Here is a 27,264-nt window from a genome sequence, read left to right on the forward strand (position 1 = left end):
CTTTACATTAAGCTCCCCAATAAGATCTGGGTTATTACCCAACACCCAATCTAAGATAGCCTTTCCCCCAGTATGCCATCTTGCAGGCATTCAAATTCCCTCTCTTGCGATCCAACAGATTGAAGTGCAACTAGTCCTTTTTGTACAGGCCACACCTGCCCAGAAGAGGTCCCAATGATACAGAAATCAGAATCCCTGCTCCCCGCTCCAATTCTTTAGTCACACATTTGTCTGCCACCTCATTTTATTCCTATCCTCACTGTCATATAGCACAGGCAGCAACCTGAGATGACTACATTTGAGGTCCTGCTTCTCAGCTTCCTTTCTAACTCCCTGTAGTCTGTTTTCAAGACCTCCTCCCTTTTTCTACCTACGTCATTGGTCCCAATATATATCACGACTTCTGGCTGCTCACACTCCCTTTTCAGGATGTTGTGGAGACGTTCAGAAATATTCCTTGCATGATTCCTTGAAAGTAGTGTCACTGATACATGGGGTCATAAAGAGAGGTTTTGGCACATTGGCTATCAAAAATCAAAGTACTGAGTACAAGACATTGGTGAAGCCAAATTTGGAGTATTGTGTGCAGTTCTGGTCACCGAACTACAGGAAAGATACAAGATTGAAAGAACAGAGGAAATTTTACAGAGATGTTGCTGGAACTTGAGCACCTGAATTATAGGGAAAGATTGAATAGGTGAGGACTTTATTCCTGGACTGGAGGAGAATGAGGGGAGATTTGATAGAGGTGAACAAAATTATGAAGGGTATACATATGGTGAATACAAACAGGCTTTTTCTTTCCCCGGAGGTTGGGTGAGACTAGAACTGGAGGTCATGGGTTAAGGGTGAAAGGTGAAATATTTAAGGGGACCCTCTTAGCTCAGAAGGTGTAGGGAGCTTACCCCCCTCCAACCCCCCCAACCCCTCCCCCGGCTACAACCTTCAGCAGCCTTCAAATTAAATGAAGACTCTATCTGAAATACTAGTATTTCCATCAGTTTGACTTTGGCATGCCAAGTAACTGGGACTCTGGTCAGGTACGTGAAAATGTGACAGTTTTCTTGTGCGCTATCTTTACCCAAATTACTGAGCAAACATTGTAAAACTCCCAGATAACAGATACCGATGATTGCATGGACTCATGCAGCTTGGTTTCACGTACACACCGGTACTCAGGCAGTTCAGCAATGTAAACACAGGGTAGGATTTTCCAAAGTGATTACTCAACAGAAATGAAAGCAAAGTCCACCAGATGTAGTAAGAGATCATTTGGCTCCCACCAGCCCAGTTAGCATTGTAAATGAGGGCTTTATCAGAGGAGAAATGCACAATGTCAATTAGCTTTAGGCAAGAGATAACTCCATCTGTGCAACTTCAGTGCTGCCACAAGAAAGCAGCATCACCCGTCAAGGATCTCCACCACCCAGGCCATGCTCCCTTCTTGCTGCTCCCAGCAGGATGGAGGTGCAGGAACCCCATAACCCAAACCAGCAGGCTCAGGAACAGTTAATTCCCATCAACTATCAAGCTCTTGAACCAGTGTGGATAACCTCACTCACCACAATGCTGAATTGATTCAACAACCTACAGGCTCACTTTCAAGGACTCTAACATCTCATGTTCTCAATATTTATTTATTATTATTATCTTGTTTTATTTTGCATTTTGTCTTTTGCACATTGGTTGTTTGTCATTTTGTGTAGTTTTTCATTGATTCTGTTGTATTTCTATGTTCTACTGTGAAGTGGATGCAGGGAGGCAATTTCTCCCACTTCTCTCTTTCTCCATACACCCAAAGAAAATCTACAGCACACATTATGGGCCGAAGGGCCTGCAGTGATGACCATGCAACCTACTCTACAAGCTGCATAGAATTTCCCTACTGTATAGACCTCTATTTTTCTAAGCTCCATTGTACCCACCTAAGTCTCTTAAAATCCATTGTGGTTACTCTCCCATCTCTTCTCCTCATCTGCCCATCATCTCCCTCTGGTGTTCCTCCTCCTTCCCTTTCTCCCACGGTCCACTCTCCTCACCTAACAGATTCATCCTTCTTCAACCCTTTACTTTTTCAACCTATCACCTCCCAGTTTCTTACTTCACCCAACCCCTCCCCAACCCACTCAGCTTGTACTCCTTCCCCTCCCTTTCTTATTCTGGCTTCGTCACCCCTTTTGGATCCCCCCCCCCCAAAAAAGGTCTCAGTTTGAAACATTGCCACTGAGATCTTTAATAAATCTCTCCTTCTCATTGTGTCCATGTCCTCTAGTTCTTCATTTAACAACACTGGGAAAAAGACAGTATTCATTCACCCTGTCTATGCAAGATCACCCTTCATCACTCTACCCTCCACTTAACCCCTGTTTAATCTCCTTCTGTAGCTCAGTCCTTTGAGTCTTGGCAACATCCTGATATGGAGGCACCAATGCACAGAATGGGAAAAGGCTGCAGAGGACTGTAAACTCAGCCAGCTCCATCATGGACACTAACATCTCCTCAGATGAAGCCATCTTCAAAAGGTGAAACCTCAGAAAGGTGGTGTCCAACATCAAGGGCCCCCTTAATGTTTATTGGGAAAATAAACCAGATTCTGATGCCAGAGTCCTGCTGTTCACTCTGAATGCCCTTCACTCATTTGCTTCCCTAAAGGTCAACTTGCAAGTCAAGTCCGTGGTAAGGAAGACAAATGCAACGTTAGCATTCAGTTCCAGAGGACTAGAATATGAAATCAAGAATGGAATGCTGAGGCTTTATAAGACATTGGTCAGACCGCACTTGGAGTACAGTGAGCAGTTCTGGACCCCCTACCTAAGTCATGGTGTGCTGGGATTGGAGAGATTCACGAGAATGATAGGGTTCATGTATGGGTCTCCACTCACTGGAGTTGAGAAGAATGGGGGGGGGGGGGGGGTGATCTCATTGAAACTGACCGAATATTGAAAGGTCTAGATAAAGTGGACGTGGAGAGAATGTCTCCTATATTGGGGGAGTCTAAGACCAGAGGGCTTGACCTTAGAATAGAGGGACGTCCATTTAGAACAGAGTTTGGCAGGATTTTCTTCAGCCAGAGCATGGTGAATCTGTGGAATTCACTACCATAGATGGCTGTGGAGGCAAAGTCATTAAGTATATTTAAAGTAGTGGTAGATTGACTCCCTAAATAAACAAGAACCAAGGTTGCAGAGAGAAGGCAGGAGAACCAGGTTACAGAACCTCAGCCCCTGTACCTCCCTCTGCAAATGGATCTTTGACATCCTAACCAGAAGACCAGTTTGTGTGGATTGGTACTAACATCTCCTCGCTGACAATCAACACGGGTGCACCTCAGGGGTGTGTGCTTAGCCCACTGCTCTACTCTCTCTATACCCATGACTGTGTGGCTGGGCATAGCTCAAATACCATCTACAAATCTGATGATACAACCACTGTTGGTAGAATCTCAGATGGTGACGAGAGGGCATACAGGAGAGAGATATGCCAACTAGTGGAATGGTGTCACAGCAACAACCTGGCACTCAGTGTGAGTAAGGCAAAAGAGCTGATTGTGGACTTCAGGAAGGGCAAGATGAAGAAGCACATACCAATCCCCATAGAGGGATCAGAAGTGGAGAGAGTGAGCAATTTCAAGTTCCTGGCTGTCAAGCTCTCCGAGGACCTAACCTGGTCCCAACACATCAATGCAGCTATAAAGGAGGCAAGACAGCAACTATACTTCATTAGGAGTTTGAAGAGATTTGGTATGTCAGCAATTACACTCAAAAACTTCTATAGATGTACAGTGGAGAGCATTCTGACAGGCTGCATCACTGTCTGGTATGGAGAAACTACCATATAGAACCAAAAGAAGCAGCAGAAGGTTGTAAATCTAGTCAGCTCCATCTTGGGTACTAGCCTACAAAGTACCCAAGATATCTTCAGGGAATGGTATCTCAGAAAGGCAACGTCCGTTATTAAGGACCCTCAGCACCCAGGGCATGCCCTTTTCTCACTGTTACCATCAGGTAGGAAATACAGAAGCCTGAAAGCACACACTCAGTGATTCAGGAACAGCTTCTTCCCCTCTGCCATCCGATTCCTAAATGGACAATGAACTCTTGAACACAACCTCACTTTTTTAAAATACATATTATTGCTGGTTTTCTGCACGATTTTAATCTATTCGATATACATATACTGTAACTGATTTATTTATTATTATTTTACTTCTTTTCTTATGTATTCTGTATTGCATTGAACTGCTACTGCTAACCATAGAACACTACAGCACAGTACAGGCCCTTCAGCCCTCCATGTTGTGCCGACCCATATAATCCTTAAAAAAAATACTACACCCACACTACACCATAACCCTCTATTTTTCTTTCATCCATGTGCCTGTCCAAGAGGCTCTTAAATACCCTTAATGTTTTAGCCTCCACCACCATCCCTGGCAAGTCATTCCAGGCACTCACAACTCTCTGTGTAAAAAACTTACCCCTGATGTCTCCCCTAAACTTTCCTCCCTTAATTTTGTACATATACCCTCTGGTGTTTGCTATTGGTGCCCTGGGAAACAAGTACTGACTATCCACTCTATCTATGCCTCTCATAATCTTGTAGACCTCTATCAAGTCCCTTCTCATTCTTCTACGCTCCACAGAGAAAAGCCCCAGCTCTGCTAACCTTGCTTCATATGACTTGTTCTCCAAACCAGGCAACATTCTGGTAAATCTCCTCTGCACCCTCTCCATAGCTTCCACATTCTTCCTATAATGAGGTGACCAGAACTGAACACAATACTCTAAGTGCAGTCTCACCAGAGAATTGTAGAGTTGCAACATGACCTCTCTACTCTTGAACTCAATCCCCCTGTTAATGAAGCCTAGCATCCCATAGGCCTTCTTAACTACCCTATCAACCTGTGCAGTGACCTTGAGTGATGTATGGATTTGAACCCCAAGGTCCCTTTGGTCATCCACACTGTTAAGTAACTGCTAAGTTAATAAATTTCACAGTTCCCAATAATAAGCCTGATTCTAATCGAGGTGGAAAGGGATAGTAAAATCAGCCATGATGGAATGGAGTAGACTTGATGGGCTGAATGGCCTAATTGTGCATTTGATCTTATTAATGCAAGGGTAAGCAAGTGTTGTAAACCACAGGAAGGAAAGATGCCTGATGCAGATTAGGTGGTGTTGGTGAAAAGCGAAGAACTGTACACATTGCAGCTCTCCGATTTCCAAAATCCAGCAGCTCCTCCCTCAGCCTCAGGATGGGTTCAGGTTATTTTTTTTCCATTTAGAGATACAGCATGGTAACAGACCCTTCTGGCCCACACCTCCCAATCACACGCACATGGCCAACTAACCTACAAGCCCGCAAGTCTTTTGGAATGTGGGAGGAAGCCCATGCGGTCACACTGAGAACATACACCCTCGTGATAGACAGTGGTAAGATTTGAACCCGGGCTGTCGGCGTGACAACAGCGTGGTGCTAATCACTATGCTACAATGACCCCTTCGTGAAGTCTCTCATCGACACACTTTGATGGTAACGAAAACACACTGGCAATCCCTTGTTTCAATCTACTCACTCTGACGGGGAAGTAATCTCTGAAGTATCGCCAGACAGCCCAGTTCCGCACCCACGCAGATCGGCGGCCTCCTGTAAAGAAAGCAGGTCACTTTCCATACAATCTTGGATGGCGTCCAGTAACTAATAGAATATAGGCCCTTCAGTCACAAATATTGTGCCCAACATCTTAACCTGCTTTAGATCAACCTAACCCTTCCCTCACACATATCCTTTGTTTTTCAATCATTCATGTGCCTATCAAACAAACACACACACAAAATACAAGGTGTTGTTCCTCCAACCCAAGTGTGGCCTTATCCCGACAGTGGAGGAGGCCATGGATGGACATATTGAATGGGAATGGGAATTCAGTGCCCCAAATAGTCCTTCCAGGTGAGGCAACCCTTCACCTGCGAGTCTGTTGCAGTAACATACAAGGAGCATTTGATGCCTCTGGGCCTGTATTCACTGGAGTTTAGAAGACTTAAGGGGAAAATCTCGTTGGATATGGAGAGGATGTTTCCTATAGTGGGAGAGTCTAGGACCAGCGAGCACAAACTCAGAATATAGGGATGTCCATTTAGAACAGTGATAAGGAGGAATTTCTTTGGCCAGTGAGTGGTGAACCTGTGTTCAGAGACAGCTGTGGAGGCCAGGTCATAAAGTATATTTAAAATGGAGGTCAATAGGTTTGTGATTAGTAAGGGCAAAAGGTTGCGGGAAGACGACAGGAGAATGAGGTTGAGAGGGTTAATGGAAAGATGGGCCAAACGGCCTAATTCTGCTCCTATGTCTTATGGTCTACGGCAGGGGTCCATGGAGCCCTTGGTTAATGGTTATACTTAGCTAGGTGCCCAAGACTTTTACACACTACTGTAATTTCAATTAACTGAAGATTAGTTTGTGCTTGAATTAATACCTGCAATGTTCACACAACTCCAGAATACTCCCCAGCAGCAGGTGGAAAAGGGGGAGTGAACTTCATTGGCATTCACAGCACTGTGCAAGTCTTGGGCACCCTAGCTATATACAAATGTTTGTAAGTTTGTCTAAGATTTTTTTGCACAGCACTTCTTTATTATAATATGACAATAAGACCATATGACACATTAACTGTGTTTGTCATGGATGTGGCGTCCCAGCTGTCTATGTATACACAAGCCAGGGCAGTATGATGTGGAGAGCAAGCTGTTGCCCACATAGCAGGCTCTATATCTCCATGCAGCTGATAGATCCAAAGGAACAGCAGAGACCGATACATTTTGGCACCTGCAGTGTCGCAGGAGTTGCCAGTCAGGATTTAACTCAATGTGGGACTCCCTAGGGACTCCAGCTCTGGATTTTCCCTTGGGGTTTACTCCTGAAGCCTTCCCCACGAGTGGGTATAGCTTCAAGGCAGCAGAGGTTTGAGATCAAAGTTCTCCTTCTCTTAGATGAACCATCAATCACAGCTGACGAACCCCATCTGCCCGGCCATAAGACCAATTCCAAAACCAACATCCACCCAGGAGGTGCCCACAGTGCCTCTGACCTCTTACCTTGCTTGGGTGTGTCCCAGTCAATGACCAGCCAGGAAAAATACAGAGCTGCAATTGGCCAACAACTTGTGAAGAAGATGCACAAGAAGATTATGGTGCAGGTGACTCCTGCAACAGAAACGAAGCACAGGTCAAACAGTGATCAAAATCAAAATAAATTTATCAAAAGTACATACGTCACCATACACAACCCTGAGATTCATTTTCTTGTGGGCATACTCAATAAATCTATAGCGTAATAACCTTAACAGGTCAATGAAAGACTGCACCAACTTGAGTGTTCAACCAGAGTGCAGAAGACAAACTGTGTAAATACAAAAAGAATTAATAATTATAAATGAATAAAGCAATAAATTGAGAACATGAGATAAAGAGTCCTTGGGAGTGAGTCCATAGGTTGCGGGAACATTTCTTTTCAAATCTTTTTATTATAATTATCCAAAATAACAAGAACATTTCAATGATGAGGCGAGTGAAGTTATCCCCTCTGGTTCAAGAGCCTGATGGCTGAGGGATAATAACTTGTTTCTGAACCTGGTGGTGAGAGTCATGAAGCTCCTGTACCACCTTCCAGATGGCAGCAGTGAGAAGAGAGCACGGTCAGGATGGTGGATGCTGCTTTCATCTGCAGCCCACAATGTCACCGAGGGTCACTGGCGCCATCATGCAAGGGAACAGGAAAACTAAAAGAAAAGAAAACTTATCATGGTTCTATTACTATGATGGGACATGAACTTCACTGTCAAGATGGACATTTGAAGTTGCAGTATAAACGACAACTCAGGTAGATAGGGCTGTAACTTATGACAGCTTTGGACACGTTGCCCTTCACAAATCAGAGTACAGAGTACAGCAGTTGGGGTGTTATGTTGAAGTTGTACAAAACATTGGTCATCAGATTTCCGAATGGACGATGAGCCCATGTACACTACTCCACTTTTTTGTATTAATTTTTTTTATATATACATTTATATGTGTTTCTGGTCACCTATCTGTAGGAAATATATCAATAAGGTTGAAAGAGAGAGTGCAGAGAAAATTTACAAGGATGTTGCCAGGACTTGAGCACCTGAATTACTGGGAAAGTTTGAATACTAGGACTTTATTCCCTGCAGTATAGGAGAATGAGAGGGGATTAGATAAACAAGCCTGTTTTGATCAACTGGCCAGCAGTTCATGAAGGAAGTACAAGATTACCACACAGGTGACCCCTGCAACAGAAAGGAAGCAAAGCTTAAAGTGGGGGTGAGGACCAGCCCAATATGAAATCATACTTTTTCTTAATGTTTTTTATCACCATCATGGGGCATATACTTCACTGTCAAGACAGACATTTGAAACCACAGTATAGAAAGGGTCAAAAAGCGAGCTTTAGCACATTGGCCTTTACAAGTCCAATAAGTGAGAGAAGTCATTGCCACAGGTAGCTGTGGAGGCTCAGTCAATGGGTATATTTAAATGGGTATTTAATGGGTATATTAGTCAGGATGTCAAAGGTTATAGGGAGAAGGCAGGAGAATGGGGTTGAGAGGGAAAATGAATGCCACAGTAACACAATGCTGTTACAACTCGGGCATTGGGGAGTTCGCAGTTCAAGGAGTCTCTGTATGTCCTCCCTGTGGAATGTATGGGTTTTCTCCAGGTGCTCCGGTTTCCTCCCACTGTTCGAAGACGTAATGGGTAGGTTCATTGGTCATTGTGAATTGTTTTGTGAATAGGTTAGGGTTACTTGGGATCGTGGGGCTGCTGGGTCAGCATGGCCCAAGGGGCTGGAAGGGCCTACTCTGCACAGCTAAATAAATAACTTGGCCATGATAGAATGCCGGAGCAGAGTCGACAGCTATACACTCATGTCCTAAGGTCATATGGACACAGGAGCAGGCTGGGAATGGAGGAATATGGACCACATACAAGCAGATGTCACCGTGCTTGGCGTGGTCATAGTGCTGTGTTGTACTGTTCTGCACCAATAGTTCAATGTTTAACCATAGACAAGTTACCTACCCATAATTAGAAACGTTAGAACCCATTGACAGACAGAGATCATTTGCAAGAATGGCTTGATTTTGAAGCTGGCTATCCAAGGAAGAGATGGCAGGTTACTCAATGCCGAGAGAATGCTCTCTCCAGTTCCTGGGGGGATAAAAAATAAAAAAGATATTAGATCCATTCTTCTTTTTCTCTTTTCACCCATCTTAAATGGTAATCAGCAGAGATAATTGCTGAACAACACACACAAAACGCTGGAGGACCCCCATCATCCAAACCAAACCTTCTCCATGCTACTGTTGGGAAGATCGCACAAGAGCGGACAATCGCACAGAATAAGGTGGGAGGGGAAGCAGTACAGGCTGGCAGGTGATGGGCGAAGCCAGGTGAGAGGGACGGGAGGAGGGTGGGGGAAGAGCGGATGAAGTAAGAAGTTGGGAGATGATAGGTGGAAGAGTAAAAGGCCGGAGGAAGAGGAATCCGACAGTAGAGGAGAGTGGGCCATGGGAGAATGTGAAAGAGAATGGGCACAGGAGGGGGATATGGGGAAAAGGCAGGAGAATGGGGTCGAGAAGATTGATAAATCATCCATGATAGAATGGCGGAGAAATCTTGATGGGCTGAAAGACTTAATTCTGTTCCTATCTGCAAGACTTATGGTCTACATGGTGATGGCCAGATGAGGATTAGAGGTAAGAGGGGAGACAGAATAGGGAACTGAAGTAGCAAAGGGGAGGGGGAGAAATGACTAGAAGTTAGAGAAATTGATGTTCGTGCTGTCACGTTGACCACTATTCAGATGGAATACAAGGTGTTGCTCTCATGTTGCATACAGTAACATACACATTTCGTTAATAAATTCACTTTGACATCAAGATACAAGTTTTTTTTCCCCAAATCATGTTTATCCTAATACAGTTTCTTTTCCGTTGATGCTACCTGGCCTGCTGATTACCCCCCAGCATTTGCAGATTTTCTCATGACTGGGTATGTTTGTGGCCTTCAGCTGCCGTTGCCCATCGGGTTGCGTGACGCGTTATGGACTCAGATGCTCTTTGCACACATTGTAGCTCGTGGTTATATCAGTTCCGGTCACCTTCCTGTCAGCATGAACCAGTCTGCCCATTCTCCCCTGACCTCTCTCATTAACAAGGCATTTTAACCCACAGAACTGCCGCTTGCTGTGTTTCTTTTTGTTTTCTCTTACCGTTCTCTGTAAACTCTAGAGACTGTTGTGTGGGAAAATCCCAGGAGATCTGCAGTTCCTTAGGTACTCAAACCACCCTATCTGGCACCAACAATCATTCAATTAAAGTCACTTAGGTCACATTTCTTCCCCATTCTGATGTTTGGTCTGAACAACTGACCCTCTTGACCATGTCTACATGCTTTTGTGCGTGGAGTTGCTGTCACATGGATTGGCTGATTAGATATTTGCATTAACGAGCAGGAATACTTAATAAAGTACTTAATAAAGCTGCAGAAAATTGTCAACTCAACCAGTTCCATCATGGACAGTAAGCTCCCTAGTATCCAGGACACCTTCAAGAGGCGCTGCCTCAAAAATGTCAGCACCCACGTTAAGGACCCCATCACTTTGGACGTGCCCTCTTCTCATTGCTACCATCGAGGAGGCGGCACAGATCTGATTTGAGTTAATTAATATGGTTTTCTTCCGATTTTTCTTTAAATGGATTTGAGCTGGCGGATTGATGTGTTTTTTTTTTAAATGGAAGTTTGTATGATGTATAGCTCTGGGGTTGTGCACCCAATGGGTTTTTGTTTGTTGTTTTCCCCCCCACACCCCCAGTTAGTAGGGGTTTTTATTTTCTTACTTTTTCCTTCAAAAAAAATTCTTAACATTTTTTCTATTATTGATATATTGCTTAGCTTTGTTAATCAATTATTTGCTAATTCCTTATCAAACATAATGACATATTGACTTAATGTATTTTTTGTTAATCTTCAATAATAATTAATAAAAAAAGATTTAAAAATAAAAATGAGGAGGTAGTACAGGAGCCTGAACGAACCCCTTCTTCACCTTTACCAGCAGATTTTTGAAAGGTCAATGAACCCATGAAAACTGATTCACTATTTTTTCCCCTCTTTTTGCACTACTAGTTTAATTTTTAAAAATAATTTTTGGTAATGCAACCAGTTAGAATACTGTCCACAGTTTATCTGTAGAAATTTGACAAAGTATTTGATGCCATACCAAGACTCCTCAAATTCCTAATGAAATACGGCCACTGTTGGAACTCAGATATTGACACCCAGGAATTGGTAATCCTCCCCATCCTGAAACCATGTCTCTTAAATCAAGATTCCTCCAAGGGAAACCTCCTCTTGGGATCCACCTCCGGTAGATCATTCCGTCCATCACATCTATTCTGTCATTCAAACTTGCAATGGTTCTAAATTGTTCCAATAATCGATCATCTGAAGCCCAAATAAGTTTCTGGCTTCTCCCCACCTCCCTTTCCAGTCTTGAAGTATCTCAACTGAAAACATCAGCTGTTTATTCCTCTCCATAGATGCTACCTGACATCCATAGAGGCAAAGTTCATTCAATATTTTGTGAGCTGCTCTGGATTTCCAGCATCTGCAGAATCTCATTAATCTACAATTAAAAATCTGCTTGCAACAGCATCACAGGCATATAGATACAGACAACACAAAGTGCGATCTGAATATTAATTACACAAAACAGCGAAGTGGGAAGACAAGAGTTTCAAGCAAAAAACTTAATTAGGCCAAGTCCATGGTAGAGCAAAAGGTTGTCCGTGGTGTTCTTTTGCTTGTGTAGGGTTAGGGTTGTGCAGCATGGTTCAAGAACCCGACAAGTAGCATGGTAAAGTGGGCCTTCAGGATCCTGTACCTCCTGCCGGGCAGTAGCAGTGAGAAGTGGGGCCTGGCTTCTCTCCAATTCCTTTTCGGTCACGATGAAGAGTCTTGGCTCAAAATGTCAACTTTTTATTCTCTTCCATAGTTGCTGGCCGACCCACTGAGTTCCTCCTGCATTTTGTGTGTGTGTGTTGCTCTGTGATAATTTCTCCCTTCTCCCCCACCCTCACTCACTATCTCATGGTTCTCCACACCCCGCCCCCACCATTTTATTCTGGCTTCTATCCCCTTCTTTTCCAATCCCGATGAAGGATCTCCACCCTAAACATCGACTGTTTATTCCCCTCCATAGATACTGTCTGGCATGCTGAGTTCCTCCAGCATTTTCAGGGTTCAAGAATGTCTATTGTCATTCTTCAGTAAACGAGTGTAAAGGAGAATGAAATGATTGTTACTCCAGACGCAAGGCAACACAGGAAGCATAATTAGCATAAAAACACAAGAATAAAATCAATCTATAAAACACAATGTACAGCTAGTGAGTGTGACTGTGTATTCACCAAGTAGCCACTTTATTAGCTACACCTGCACGTTAATGCAAATCAGCCAATCATGTGGCAGCAGCTCAACGCATAAAGCATGCAGACATGGTCAAGAGGGTCAACTTTTGTTCAGGCCAAACATCAGAATGGGGAAAAGAGTGATTCTGACCGTGGAGTGATTGTTGGTACCAGACAGGGTAGATTGAGTACCTCAGAAACTGCAGATCTCCTGGGATTTTTGTGTACAACAGTTTCTAAAGTTTAGAGAATGGTGTGAAAAACAAATAAAGACAAACCCAGGGAAGTGCAGTTCTGGGGCAAAAACACCTTGTTAATGAGAGGTTGGAGGAGAATGGCTGGACTGGTTCGAGCTGACAGGAATGTGACAGTAACTCAGATTATCATGTGTTACAACAGTAGGTGCAGAAGAGCATCTCTGAAATCACACGCTGAACCTTGAAGTGGACGGGCTACAGCAACAGCAGATCACACTGGGTTCCACTCCTGTACCCAATAAAGTGGCCACTGAGTGTACACAAGATAGGCTTATTACCACGGCCTGATTGCACGCACGTGAAGGGGCGCTAGGTATCTGAACATAGGGCAACTGACGGACAATAAGTTGAGAGCAACTTGTGGCAAAAGGATCTTTCTGGAGAGCAGGGGACCTGCTCTGGATTTCCACCATGCCCAGAATCTCATGTTTATGATAAATGCACAAAATACTTTACACTGTTTCAAGTAATGCTGAGGAATGAATTTTAGTTTATGAGCACATACCCCAGTGCTCAAAATGAAGGCAAGTATTTTTGGATAGTCAACTTTAATGTAAAAGTCAATAATACGGCAGAGGAACTCACAGAATGAAATAGAGTCATGTCAACAATTACTATTGCATCAGGCATCATATTGGAATAAATCCAAGGAAGCTCCCACTACATATTAAATGCTCCTGATAGCATGTGCTTCAAATAGCTTCTGACAACCGAAGTCCAGCTCCTGGTTTTCATTTTAGGTTTAGCTACTAAGTCCAGTGAACCTTTTCTACTGACAGGAGAAGGGGGCAAAGGCCCATTACTGGTGCCTTAAAACCAGCTGCTTTGGGTAGATGGGGCTCAGACATGATTGGCCTAGAAGGAAAACTCTGATCTGAGATTTCTGCTGCCTTGCAATTATGCCCACTTATTGGGAAGGCTTTCGGAGTAAACCCGAAGGAAAAAAATTCCGGAGTTGGAATTCCTTAGGCAGTCCTACATCGTGTTCAGTGCTGACTGGCAACTGGTGCCAAACTGTATCAGTCTCTGTCGTTCCTTTGGATTCATCAGCTGCGTGGAGAGTGGAAGCCTGTTAACATGGGCAACAGCTTGCTCTCCACATCAATAGACAATAGGTGCAGAAGTAGACCATTCAGCCCTTCAAGCCTGCACCGCCATTCTGAGATCATGGCTGATCATCTACTATCAATACCTGGTTCCTGCCTTGTCCCCATATCCCTTGATTCCCCTATCCATAAGATACCTATCTAGCTCCTTCTTGAAAGCATCCAGAGAATTGGCCTCCACTACCTTCCGAGGCAGTGCATTCCAGACCCCCACAACTCTCTGGGAGAAGAAGTTTTTCCTTAACTCTGTCCTAAATGACCTACCCCTTATTCTCAAACCATGCCCTCTGGTACTGGACTCTCCCAGCATCTGGAACATATTTCCTGCCTCTATCTTGTCCAATCCCTTAATAATCTTATATGTTGCAATCAGATCCCCTCTCAATCTCCTTAATTCCAGCGTGTACAAGCCCAGTCTCTCTAACCTCTCTGCGTAAGACAGTCCTGACATCCCAGGAATTAACCTTGTGAATCTACGCTGCACTTCCTCTACAGCCAGGATGTCCTTCCTTAACCCTGGAGACCAAAACTGTACACAATACTCCAGGTGTGGTCTCACCAGGGCCCTGTACAAATGCAAGAGGATTTCCTTGCTCTTATACTCCATTCCCTTTGTAATAAAGGCCAACATTCCATTAGCCTTCTTCACTGCCTGCTGCACTTGCTCATTCACCTCCAGTGACTGATGAACAAGGACTCCTAGGTCTCTGTATTTCTCCCTTACCTAACTCTACATCATTCTGATAATAATCTGCCTTCCTGTTCTTACTCCCAAAGTGGATAACCTCACACTTAATCACATTAAACGTCATCTGCCAAGTATCTGCCCACTCACCCAGCCTATCCAAGTCACCCTGAATTCTCCTAACATCCTCATCACGTCACACTGCCACCCAGCTTATTATCATCAGCAAATTTGCTGATGTTATTTTCAACACCTTCATCCAAATCGTTGACGTAAATTGTAAACAGCTGTGGTCCCAATACCGAGCCCTGTGGCACCCCACTAGTCACCACCTGCCATTCCGAGAAACACCCATTCACCGCTACCCTTTGCTTTCTATCTGCCAACCAGTTTTCTATCCATGTCAATGTCTTCCCCCCGATGCCCTGAGCTTTGATTTTACCCACCAATCTCCTATGTGGGACCTTATCAAATGCCTTCTGAAAATCGAGGTACACTACATCCACTGGATCTCCCCCGTCTAACTTCCTGGTTATATCCTCGAAAAACTCCAACAGATTAGTCAAGCATGATTTACCCTTGGTAAATCCATGCTGGCTCGGCCCAATCCTATCACTGCTATCTAGATATGCCACTATTTCATCCTTATTAATGGACTCTAGCATCTTCCCCACCACCGATGTCAGGCTGACGGGTCGATAGTTCTCTGCTTTCTCCCTCCCTCCTTTCTTAAAATGTGGGATAACATTAGCCATTCTTCAATCCTCAAGAACTGATCCTGAATCTAAGGAACATTGGAAAATGATTACCAATGCATCCACAATTTCCAGGGCCACCTCCTTTAGTACCCTAGGATGCAGACCATCTGGACCTGGGGATTTGTCAGCCTTCAGTCTCATCAGTCTTCTCATCACTGTTTCCTTCCTAATGTCAATCTGTTTCATTTCCTCTGTTACCCTATGTCCTTGGCCCATCCATACATCTGGGAGATTGCTTGTGTCTTCCTTAGTGAAAACAGATCTAAAGTACTCATTAAATTCTTCTGCCATTTCTCTGTTTCCCATAACAATTTCACCCAATTCATTCTTCAAGGGCCCAACATTGTTCTTAACTATCTTCTTTCTCTTCACATACCTAAAAAAGCTTTTGCTATCTTTCTTTATATTCCTGGCTAGCTTGCATTCATACCTTATTTTTCCTCCCCCTCTTTTTAGTTAAGTTCTGTTGTTCCTTAAAAACTTCCCAATCATCTGTCCTCCCACTCACTTTAGCTCTGTCATACTTCCTTTTTTTTAAAAAAAAGCTATGCAATCTCTGACTTCCTTTGTCAACCACTGTGGCCCCTTTCCCCCCCTTTGAATGCTTCCTTCTCTGGGGGATGAACTGATTTTGCACCTTGTGCATTATTCCCAAGAATACCTGCCATTGCTGTTCCACTGTCTTTTCTGCTAGGCTATCTGTTCAATCAACTTTAGCCAGCTCCTCCCTCATGGCTCCATAGTTTCCCCTGTTCAACTGCAACACTGACACCTCCGAGCTGCCCTTATCCTTCTCAAATTGCAAATAAAAACTTATCATATTGTGATCACTACCTCCTAATGGCTCCTTTACTGCAAGATCGCTTATCAAATCCTGTTCATTACATAACACTAAATCCAGAATAGCCTTGTCCCTGGTTGGCTCTCGTACAAGCTGTTCCAAGAATGCATCCCGTAGGCACTCTACAAACTCCCTATCCTGGGTCCAGCACCAACCTGATTCTCCCAGTTCACCTGCATGTTGAAATCCCCCATAACTACTGCGACATTACCTTTGCCACATGCCAGTGTTAACCCCCTATTCAACTTGCACCCAATATCCATGCTACTGTTTGGTGGCCTGTAGACAACACCCATTTGGGTCATTTTGCCCTTGCTGTTCCTCAGTTCTATCCACACAGACTCTACTTCTCCTGACCCTATGTCCCCCCTTGCAAAGGACTGAATCTCATTCCTCACCAACAGGGCCACCCCACCCCCTCTGCCCACATTTCTGTCCCTACGATAGCACGTATACCCTTGTACATTCATTTCCCAGGTCTGATTTCCCTGCAGTCATGTCTCCGTTATCCCAACAACATCATAGTTACCCATTCGCACCTGGGCTTCAAACTCATCCGCCTTATTCCTGACACTTCGCGCATTCAGATATAGAATTTTTAGCCCATTTCTCCTCTCTCTGTTTGAATCGCTGCCTATTGTGCTTAACCCAGCTCCCCGAACTCCCATCGGGCTATACACCCCTAGAATTTTGTTGTCCTTCCAAAATTTACTTATTCTTTCTGCACATTTAACTCCATGTTCCGTCAGACCATCCCTCTGTACATGAGTCCTCCTGATCACTTGTTCCGCCTCACCTTTCTCTACTACACACTTAATATTCCGGAACCATGTAGACCCCACCTGTCCTTTATTCTTCCTCTCGCTATCCTCTCTCGCATTCTGGATCCCTGCCCCCTGCAAATTTAGTTTAAACCCCCCCAAGAAGCACTAGCAAACTTCCCTGCAAGAATGTTAGTACCGCTCCAGTTCAGGTGTAAACCGTCCCTTCGGAACAGATCCCACCTTCCCTGGAACAAAGCCCAATTATCTACAAACCTGAAGCCCTCCCTCCTGCACCATCCTCTCAGCCACGTATTAATCTGTATAATCTTTCTGTTCCTTGCCTCACTCACACGTGGCACGGGTAGCAATCCTGAGATTGTTACCCTGGAGTCCTACTCTTCAGCTTCGCACCTAACTCCCTGAACTCACTACGCAGGACCCCCTCACTCATCCTACCCACGTCGTTGGTCCCTACATAGACCACAACATCTGGATTCTTGCCCTCCCTCTCGAGAATAACCTGCACCCGATCTGAGATGTCTCGGACCCCGGCACCAGGAAGCAACATACCATCCGAGACTCCCGATCTTCCCCACAAAACCTCCTATCTGCCCCCGACTATAGAATCCCCTATCAATACCCCAATCATACTGCCCAGGCTTGCGCATATAACAAACAGCTGGGATGCCACAGTCATGGTCAACCCCAACCACATGAAAAAAGCTGCCCATGTACCGCAGATTTTTTTTGTAGAAAGGACCGCTTGAACCTCTCAGTCTCAAAATACTGTCCCTCTTACACGTGGATGTAGGGCCACATCATGCTTTCTGGTCACAACTACCATTGGGCATGAGGAAGAGAAACCTCAGGTCCAACACCACCAGGATCAGGGATGGTTATTTTATTTAGAATTACAATGCAGAACTGATTAGTTCAGCCACTCAGCAACCCACCGATTTAACCCTAGCCTAATCAAAGGTCAATTGACAATGATGAATTAACCCACTAGCAGGTATGTCTTTGGACCGGAGCACCTGAGGCAGCCCACGTGCACGTGGGAAGAAAGTACAAGCTTTCTTACAGAGGACGCCGGATTTGAACTCCAAACTCCAATGACCCACACTGTAAAAGCATCATGTGAATCACTACACAACCGTGGTTACCCAACAACCATCAGGCTTCCAAATCAGCATGGGCAACTTCACCCAGCTCAACACTGAACTGAGTCCACTTTCACAGACTCGACAACTCATTCTCAGCATTACTTAACTTTTTAAAAAAAAATTATTTGCATGATTTGCCTTCTTTTACACATTGGTTGTTGTCAGTTTTTAACGTATCTCACTAAGTGTATTGTATTTCTTTATTTTCCTGTGAATGCCTGCAAGAGAATGAATCTCAGGCTTGTATATGGTGACATATATGCACTTTGATAATAAATTCATTTTGAACTTTGAGGAACAACTGCTGAAGCTTGGAAATCAAGACCAGAAAGACTACCAGTGAAAGTGGGAATTATCAGGAGAGAAACTGTCTCCACCTGCCTCTTACTTTGTCTGACTCCCTCACATCTCCCTCCTTCTTCCCCTCCACCAAATTTCTGACCAGCCCATGAGCACCTCCTTGCTATTTTGCTCTGCTAACACTACTTTTTAAATTTCTGATTGTAACTTATAGTATTTTAAATGTATTGTGGACAGTATGATAGCATTGTGAGTAGTGCAGTAACACAGCTGTTAGCGCAATCGTACTACAGCAGAGATCATCAGCCAGGGCTTGATTTCTGCAGGCATGCCATCGAAAGTATTCTCACTGGCAGAATCTCCATCTGGTACGGGGCGGGTGGAAGGGGGGGAGACACTTGCAGAGGATCAAACGAAGCTGCAGAAGGTTGTGAACATGGGCACTAATCTTCCCATCATCCAGGTCATCTTCAGGGAGTGATGACTCAAACAGTCATCGTCCATCATTAAGGACCCCCCCCCCCCCATCACCCAGGACATGCCCTTCTCTCTTTGCTATCAGCAGGAAGGACGTATAGAAACCTGAAGGCACACACTCAGCAATTCAGGGACAGCTTCCCCTCTGCCATCCAGTTTCTGAATGGACATTGAACACATGAACTCTACCCCACTATTATTTTTTTCCTCTTTTTGCACTATTTAACATTTTAAATATGCTTACTGTAATTTACAGTAATGTGTTGGACTGTACTGCTGCCACATAACAAATTTCACAACATGTGCCGGTGATGTTAAACCTGATCCCTGTTGCTGTCTGCAAGGAGTTTGTCCGTTCACTCCATGACCCATTTGGCTTTCCTCCGGGTGCTCCGGTTTCCTCCCACACTCCATATGTAAAGGTTAGTATTGGTGAGTGTGGACATACCCTGTGGACTTGCAGCCTTCTCCCTGCAAATGATCTGCGTTGGTCATTGATGCAAACAATGCATTTCACTGATGTTCTGATGTACACGATGTGGTGAACTATGTGCCTGTCTGGACACGCCCCTGCTGACTGCTCCTGTGGCTCCTCCCACAGGCCCCTGTATAAAGGCGATCTGAGGCCTGACGCTCGGCCTCAGTCTCCAGGACATAGTATGATGGACACTCACTCCTGGTTCCTTCTTCCAGTCAATAAAAGCCGATATCTCGCCTTACGTCTCAGTGTGAGTTATTGATGGTGCATCACACGACAAATAAATCTAATCTTTAGTCATTAAGTACTGGGGTACAAGATGGAGTGGAATGCCTAAAGCAGTCTTTCCAAGGAGGAACACATTTTTCTACGAAGTTCCCAACTGTTCAGTCAAAAATTGACTAAATGCTTGATCAAAGATAATGAAATGTGTAAACCAAGCGAGTTGTTTGTTACGTCTCCATGCTTGCTGGCAAAAACTGAGCCTCCGCCTTCGCCCTTTTTAGGGAGGGAGAGAGCCCGTGGTTTGTTGAATGCTGGGTGAAATGCGAACTCTTTGGGGTAACTGCAAGTCTGTGTCTTACTTTTATTGTTTGCACAATTTTTTTCTTCACTCTGCACGTTGGGTGTTCGATTTTTTTTTACATGGGTTCATTTGGGTTTGCTTTGTGGCTGCCTGTAAGCAGACAAATCTCAAGGTTGTATAACGTACTTTGAACTTTGCAAGTTGCAATTCTTTGGGGTTTAACGTGGAGGTCGATAGGTTCTCGATTAGTCAGGGCATCACAGTTTATGAGGAAAAAGCAGGAGAACTGGTTTAGAGGGATAACAAATCTTCTGTCTGATATTTGGGGAGATAAAGAATGACTGAGGTGGGAGGGATGTTCATATACAAAGGTAGAGGGAACTATACCAACACTCCATGGAGGGAAGGCTGGCTTCCGTGATAGACTGGGCTGTTTCTGCCATGAAGCTGGTTTGCGATGTGCTGAGTTGTGCCCACAACCCTCAGCAGTTCCTAGTGGTCACAGGCAGAGCAGATTCCGTACCAAGCTGTGAGTGATCCCCCATTCTAACCAACTTATTTTTTTTATTGAACAGGAACACCATCTGGTGCAGGAATTGCAAGGCGTCTGACCACAAATCTCTGCAAAGGATTGCGATGACTGCTGAGAGGATCATCGGGGTCTCTCTTCCACCCATCTGAGATATTTATCAGGAGCAGGGTCCTTGGCATCGTCAATGCTCTCTCCCACTGTCCAACAATCTCTTTCACCTCTAGCATCAGGAGAGGTAGCATAGCATTAGGACAAGATCTGTTAGGATGGGAAACAGCTTCTGCCCCCAAACTGTGACATTAACCCCTCCTACTCATGAGGTGACAGTAGAGCAGCAGATTGCACAGTCGCTGCATAACTGATTAGGGTTCGATTCCTGCAACTGCCTATCAGGAATTTGTTCCCATGTTCTCCCCGTGACCACACGAGTTTCCTCGCGGTGCTCTGGGCTCCTCCTAAAGACGCACTGGTTAGTAGGTTAATTGGTCACAAGGGCGGGCCAGAAGGGCCTGTTACTATGCTGCATCTCTAAATTAGAATCATTCTCATGACCCTCCTCTGGACCCCTTATCCTTTCTTAGATCATAGTCATCATTACCTGCTGTGTTGTATGACGTAGGCGATTGTGTTCCCTTGACCACGAATGATTGTGGCAAATTTTTCTACTTGGGTGTTTGCCATTGCCTTCTTCTGGGCAGTGTCTTTAAATGACGGGTGACCCCAGCCATTACCCATACTCTCCAGAGACCGTCTGCCTGGCGTCAGTGGTCACACAACTAGGACTTGTGATATGCACCGGCTGCTCATACGACCGTCCGCCACCTGCTCCCGCGGCTTCACGTGACGTCTGCCCAATATGGAGACATGGAGCCCCGGACTGCTCACAGTACTCCAAGTTTGGTCTGATCAATGCCTTATAAAGCCTGAGCACTGTGCCCTTGCTTTTACATTTTAGTCCCCTCAAAATGAATGCTAACATTGCCTTCCTCACCACTAACTCAACCTGCAAGCTGACTTTTAGGGAATTCTGCACAAGGACTCCCAAATCCCTTTGCACCTCCAATTTCTAAATTTGTTCCTCGTTTAACACATTATTATCATATTCCCTGAAACTGGAGATTTTCCGGATGCCTTCAAAACTGCAACTGACAAACCCCCGCATAAAAAGCCAAATCTCGATAGTGAGATACGAGCTTACTGCAGGCCAATTTCAAACCTATTTATTTAACCTGCTTTCAACATCTGATATGCAGTGGAATTATTAACTTGTATTGGACAGGGATTCAGTGACATGGATTACAAGTTAGCAGATCTTTGCCAGAACCAACTGATGTCAGGGAGTTTGCAAGACAGTTTTCATGCTTTGGCGTTGTGTCTAAACCATCAACTCAAACGGGCATGATTCCACCTCAAGCTCGATGCTTTGGGCTGTAATTTAGATAGTTCTATACACAGTACAGCACAGCAATTGACCCCATCAGCTCACAGTGTGCACGTATAGCACGATGCCAGATTAAACTCAGTCTCTGGGCTAGATAGGAGGGAAGGGTTAAATAGTTCTTACAGTAGACTGGCACAATATTGTGAGCCTTGATTGTGATGTACTGTCTTCTTTGTTAGAACACAGAACATTGGACTGGATGTCAGGTGTAATTTTTCAAAAAATGTATAAACACACATGCATGGAAACCGCTGGCAGGGGTGAAGGAGCCATGAACTACGGGCATTAAAGAAGCTCTCAGATTGGCACATGGATGAAAAAAAAGAGGGCTATGTAGGAGGGAAAACTCCACCATGAACGGTCCCAAGCCCGGCTGCTCTGCATGGAGCTAGTAGTAACCCCTTGCCATAAAAATCCAGAGTTACAGAAACACCGACAGAAGCTCCAAAGACCTCGTCCCTGGGGAAGGAAGGATCTTTGAAGATGGGCTCCACCTGGGGACAACTTGGAAGACCAGCCCAGGACCGAGGACTCTAGTGAACTGTCAGAGCCGATGCTCCAGGACGGGTGAGCAGCTAAGAGGAGGAAATTTAGGAGAGAAGGGTTAGATTGATGTTATAGCAGGTTAAAAGGCCAGTCCAACATTGTGGGCTGAAGGGCCTTTACTGTAATGTTCTAAGTCTTTCTGCCTCCACATATCTGTCTAACCTCTGAAAACATCACTAGCATATTGGCTTCCACCATCACTCATAGCAGCTCAATTCAGCCACCCAAGCTTCAAAGTACATTATCAAAAGCACGTACAGTCCCATGCAAAAGTCTTGGGCACATACACAAAGCTAGGGTGCCTAAGACTTTTGCACAGGACTGTACTTGTCAACGAGGAGCAGAGAGCCAGTTTGTCAATCTGGCGGGAGCAAAGGATGTTGAGAATGGCGAGGGTGGAGCTCTGCGGGAGGGGTGTGGGACAGTTGGCAGAGGAGTGCAAGGGGCAAGGGTTGGCATGGGTGCAGACACACCCAGCCCTGAAACACTAGCCAAGGTCATTTGACTCCAAATAATTGATTTATTGATCATGACAGAATGTCTCTCTGGTGCTTCCCATTCCCTTCCCTCCCTTTTTCTCCCCAACCATGATTCCCCTCTCCCTGCCCCTTCCCACTCAGTCCACCATAGAGACCCATATCAGAATCAGGTTTATCATCACTCAAGTATGAAATTAAATTTGTGTTTTGCAGCAGTACAGTGCAATGCATAAAAATACTATGGTACTATTCAAAAGTCTAAGCTATACATTTATAAGACCACAAGATATAGGAGCAGAAGTAGGCCATTCAGCCCATTGAGTCTGCTCCACCAATCAGTCATGGGCTGATCCAATTCTTCCTGTCATCCCCACTCCCCTGCCTTCACCCCATACCCCTTGATGCCCTGGCTAATCAAGAACCTATCTGTCTCTGCCTTAAATACACCAAATGACTTGGCCTCCACAGCCACTCGGGGCAACAAATTCCACAGATTTATCACCCTCTGACTAAAGTAATTTCTCCGCACCTCCATTCTAAATGGACGTCCTTCAATCCTGAAATCGTACACTCCTGTCCTAGACTCCCCTACCATGGGAAATAATTTTGCCATATCTAATCTGTCCAGGCCTTTTAACATTCGGAATGTTTTTATGAGATTCCCCCCCCCCCCCCCCACCCCACCTCCCATTCTCGTGATCTCCAGGGAACACAGCTGCCAGATGTTCCTCATACAGTAAAACCCTTTCATTCCTGGAATCATTCTCGTGAATCTTCTCTGAACCCTCTCCAATGTCAGTATATCCTTTCCAAAATAACGAGCCCAAAACTGTACACAATACTCCAAGTGTGATCTCATGAGTGCCTTAGAGAGCCTCAACATCACATCCCTGCTCTTATATTCTATATCTCTAGAAATGAATGCCAACATTGCATTCACCTTCTTCACAACTGACTCAACCTGGAGGTTAACCTTTAGGGTATCTTGCACAAGGACTCCCAAGTCCCTTTGCACCTCCGCATTTCTGAATTCTCTCCACATCTAAACAATAGTCTGCCCATTTATTTCTTCCACTGAAGTGCAAGACCATACACTTTCCAACATTGTATTTCATTTACCACTTCTTTGCCCATTCCCCTAAACTATCTAAGTCAGCCTGCAGGCTCTCTGTTTCCTCAACACTACCCGCTCCTCCACCTATCATCGGCAAATTTAGCCACAAATCCATCAATACCGTAGTCTAAATCATTGACACACGTCATAAAATGCAGCAGTCCCAACAGGAACCCCTGTGGAACTCCACTGGTAATTGGCAGCCAACCAAAATAGGATCCCTTTATTCATAAAAATAGAAACATAGAAAACCTACAGCACAATATAGGCCATTTGGCCCACAAAGTTGTGCCAAACATGTCCCTACCTCAGAAATTACTGGGCTTACCTCTAACCCTCTATTTTACTAAGCTCCATGTACCTATCTAAAAGCCTCTTAAAAGACCCTATTGTATCCGCTTCCACCACTGTCGCCGGCAGCCCATTCCACGCACTCACCACTCTGAGCAAAAAACTTACCCCTGACATCTCCTCTGTACCTACTCCCCAGCACCTTAAACTTGAGTTCTCTTGTGGCAACCATTTCAGCCCTGGGAAAAAGCCACTGACTATCCACACGATCAATGCCTCTGATCATCTTATACACCTCTATCAGGTTACCTCTCAACCTCCATTGCTCTAAGGAGAAAAGGCCGAGTTCACTCAACCTATTCTCATAAGGCATGCTCCCCAATCCAGGCAACATCCTTGTAAATCTCCTCTGCAACCTTTCTATGGTTTCCACATCCTTCCTGTAGTGAGGCGACCAGAACTGAGCACAGTACTCCAAGTGGGGTCTGACCAGGGTCCTATATAGCTGCAACATTATCTCTTGGCTCCTAAATTCAATTCCACGATTGATGAAGGCCAATACACCAAACGCCTTCTTAACCAGAGTCAACCTGCACAGCTGCTTTGAGTGTCCTATGGAGTCGGACCCCAAGATCCCTCTGATCCTCCAAACTGCCAAGAGTCTTCCCACTCCGTTTTCTACCAACCAGCCAATGCTCCACCCAGGTTAGTAACTTCCCTGTAATTCCATGGGCTCTTAACTTGCTAAGCAGCCTCATGTGCAGCACCTTGTCAAAGACCTTCTGAAAATTCAAGTACACCACATCTACTACATCTCCTTTGTCCACCCTGCTTGTAATTTCCTCAAAGATTTGCAGTAGGTTAGTCTGGCAGGATTTTCCTTTCAGGAACCTATGCTGGCTTTGGCCTATCTTGTCATGTGTTTTCAGGTACGCTGTAATCTCATCCCTAACAATAGATTCCAACAACTTCCCAACCACTGATGTCAGGCTAACAGGTCTATAGCTTCCTTTCTACTGCCTCCCAACCTTCTTAAATAGCGGAGTAACATTTGAAATTTTCCAGTCAGCCGGTAGAATGCCAGAATCTATCGATACTTCAAAGATCATCATTAATGCCTCTGCAATCTCTCCAGCTAATTCCTTCAGAACCCAAGGGTACATTCCATCAGGCCCAGGAGATTTATCCACCCTCAGACCATTAAGCTTCCTGAGGACCTTCTCAGTCATAATTTTCACTACACAAATTTCACTCTTGAATGTCCGGTGTACTGCAGACATCTTCAACTGAGAAGACTGATGCAAAATATGCATTCAGTTCCTCTGTCATCTCTTCATCTCTCATTACAATATCTCCAGTGTCATTTTATCTTGGTCCTATATCTACCCTCTAATCTTTTATCTTTTATATACTTAAAAAAAAAGCTTTTAGTATCTTCTTTGATATCAGTCACCAGCTTCCTCTCATAATTCATCTTTTCCTTCTGAATGACCTTCTTAGTTTGCTTCTGTAAGTTTTTAAAAGCTTCCCAATCCTCTATCTTCCCACTAGCTTGGCTTCCTTGTGTGCCCTCTGTTTTGCTTTTACTTTGGCTGTGACTTCACTTGTCAGCCACGGCAGCATCCTTCTTCCCTTTGAAAATTTCTTATTTGGAATATATCTGTCTTGCACTTTCCTCATTTTTCGCAGAAGCTCCAGCCATTGCTGTTCTGCTGTCTTTGCTGCAAATGCCTCTGTCCAGTCAACTTCGGCCAATTCCCCTCTCATGCCATTGCAATTTCCTTTATTCCACTGAAATACTGACACATTGGTTTTATTTTTGCTCTCTCAGATTTCAATATGATCCTGATCATATTGTGATCACTGTTCCCTAAAGGTTCCTTAACCTTAAGCTCTCTTATCACCTCCGGATCAATGCACAACACCAAATCCAGTACAGCCGATCCCCTAGTGGGCTCAACAACAAGCTGTTCTAAAAAGCCATCCCTTAGACATTCTACAAATTCTCTCTCTAGGCCCAGTACTGACCTGGTTTTCCCAATCCACTTTCATGTTAAAATCCCCAATTATCATGACATTGCCCTTCTGACACACCTTTTCTATCTTCTGCTGTAATTTGTAATCCACATCCTGGCTGCTGTTTGGAGACCTGTATACAACTGCCATTAGGGTCCTTTTACCCTTGTCATTTCTTAACTCAATCCATAGAGACTCTACACCTTCCAATCCCATGTCATCTCTTTTCAATCTAAGACTTTTCAATAATGCTCTATACCATATACAATCTTGAAATTCATCTACTTTGAGGCAGCTACAGAAACAAAACAATCCCCTTAAAACCCCCACACAAAAAAAACCCATCAAAACATCCAACGTGCAAAAAAAAAGAGCAAATCATGCAAATAATGAAATATACAAGTGACACACAGAACATGAAGCGCAGTGTCCCGAAAGCCACGGAGCCAGTTCAGCACGGCACCAGTTTGTCCTTCTCCCTCGTCCTCAACCACCTCGCAAAAAAAAACTTGCCGTGCACATCACCATTAAACTCCACCCCCTCCTCCCCCCACGTTAAGTGTATGCCTCGCCTTCGAGCATTTGCTCGGGGCACTCTGCGAAATTGACTGCCTACCCTATTCAAGCCTCTCGTAATTTAGTGATAACACTCACGGTGAAAGACTGAGGAGGCATCACTAAAAAGGTATAAATATAACCAGAGATTGTATTTCAAACAGCCTCTGACAACCAAGTCCAGCTCCTGGCCTTCGCGTGAGGCTTAGCCGCCAAGCCCGACAGAACCGGTTTTACTGACAGGAGAAGGGGCAAAGGTGTACCACTGGCACCTTAAAACCAGTCACTTTGGGCATATGGGGATTGTCAGCTCACCTTGAAGGAAAACTCTGATCTCAAATGTCCATTGCCTCGCCGCTATACCCACTCATGGGGAAGGCTTCGAGAGTAAATCCCAAGGTAACATCCAGAGCTGCAGTCCCCAAGACAGGCCCACATTGAGCTC

General features: G+C 44.7%; 1 protein-coding gene across 1 annotated transcript in view; it reads right to left on the bottom strand.

Moving 5' to 3' along the window:
- The window catches only part of dgat2 (diacylglycerol O-acyltransferase 2), a 53,323-nt gene that overhangs the window by 20,526 nt on the left and 5,533 nt on the right, over positions 1–27,264 (bottom strand). The window contains exons 2-4 of the mRNA XM_059963667.1: positions 9,099–9,227; positions 7,095–7,202; positions 5,576–5,646 (exon numbers count right to left, since the gene is read on the bottom strand). Coding sequence (XP_059819650.1) covers positions 5,576–5,646; positions 7,095–7,202; positions 9,099–9,227 — 308 coding nt within the window. The remainder of the gene's footprint in view (positions 1–5,575; positions 5,647–7,094; positions 7,203–9,098; positions 9,228–27,264) is intronic.

The sequence above is a fragment of the Hypanus sabinus genome, chromosome 3 (genome assembly GCF_030144855.1).
Source record: "Hypanus sabinus isolate sHypSab1 chromosome 3, sHypSab1.hap1, whole genome shotgun sequence".
NCBI lineage: Eukaryota > Metazoa > Chordata > Chondrichthyes > Myliobatiformes > Dasyatidae > Hypanus > Hypanus sabinus.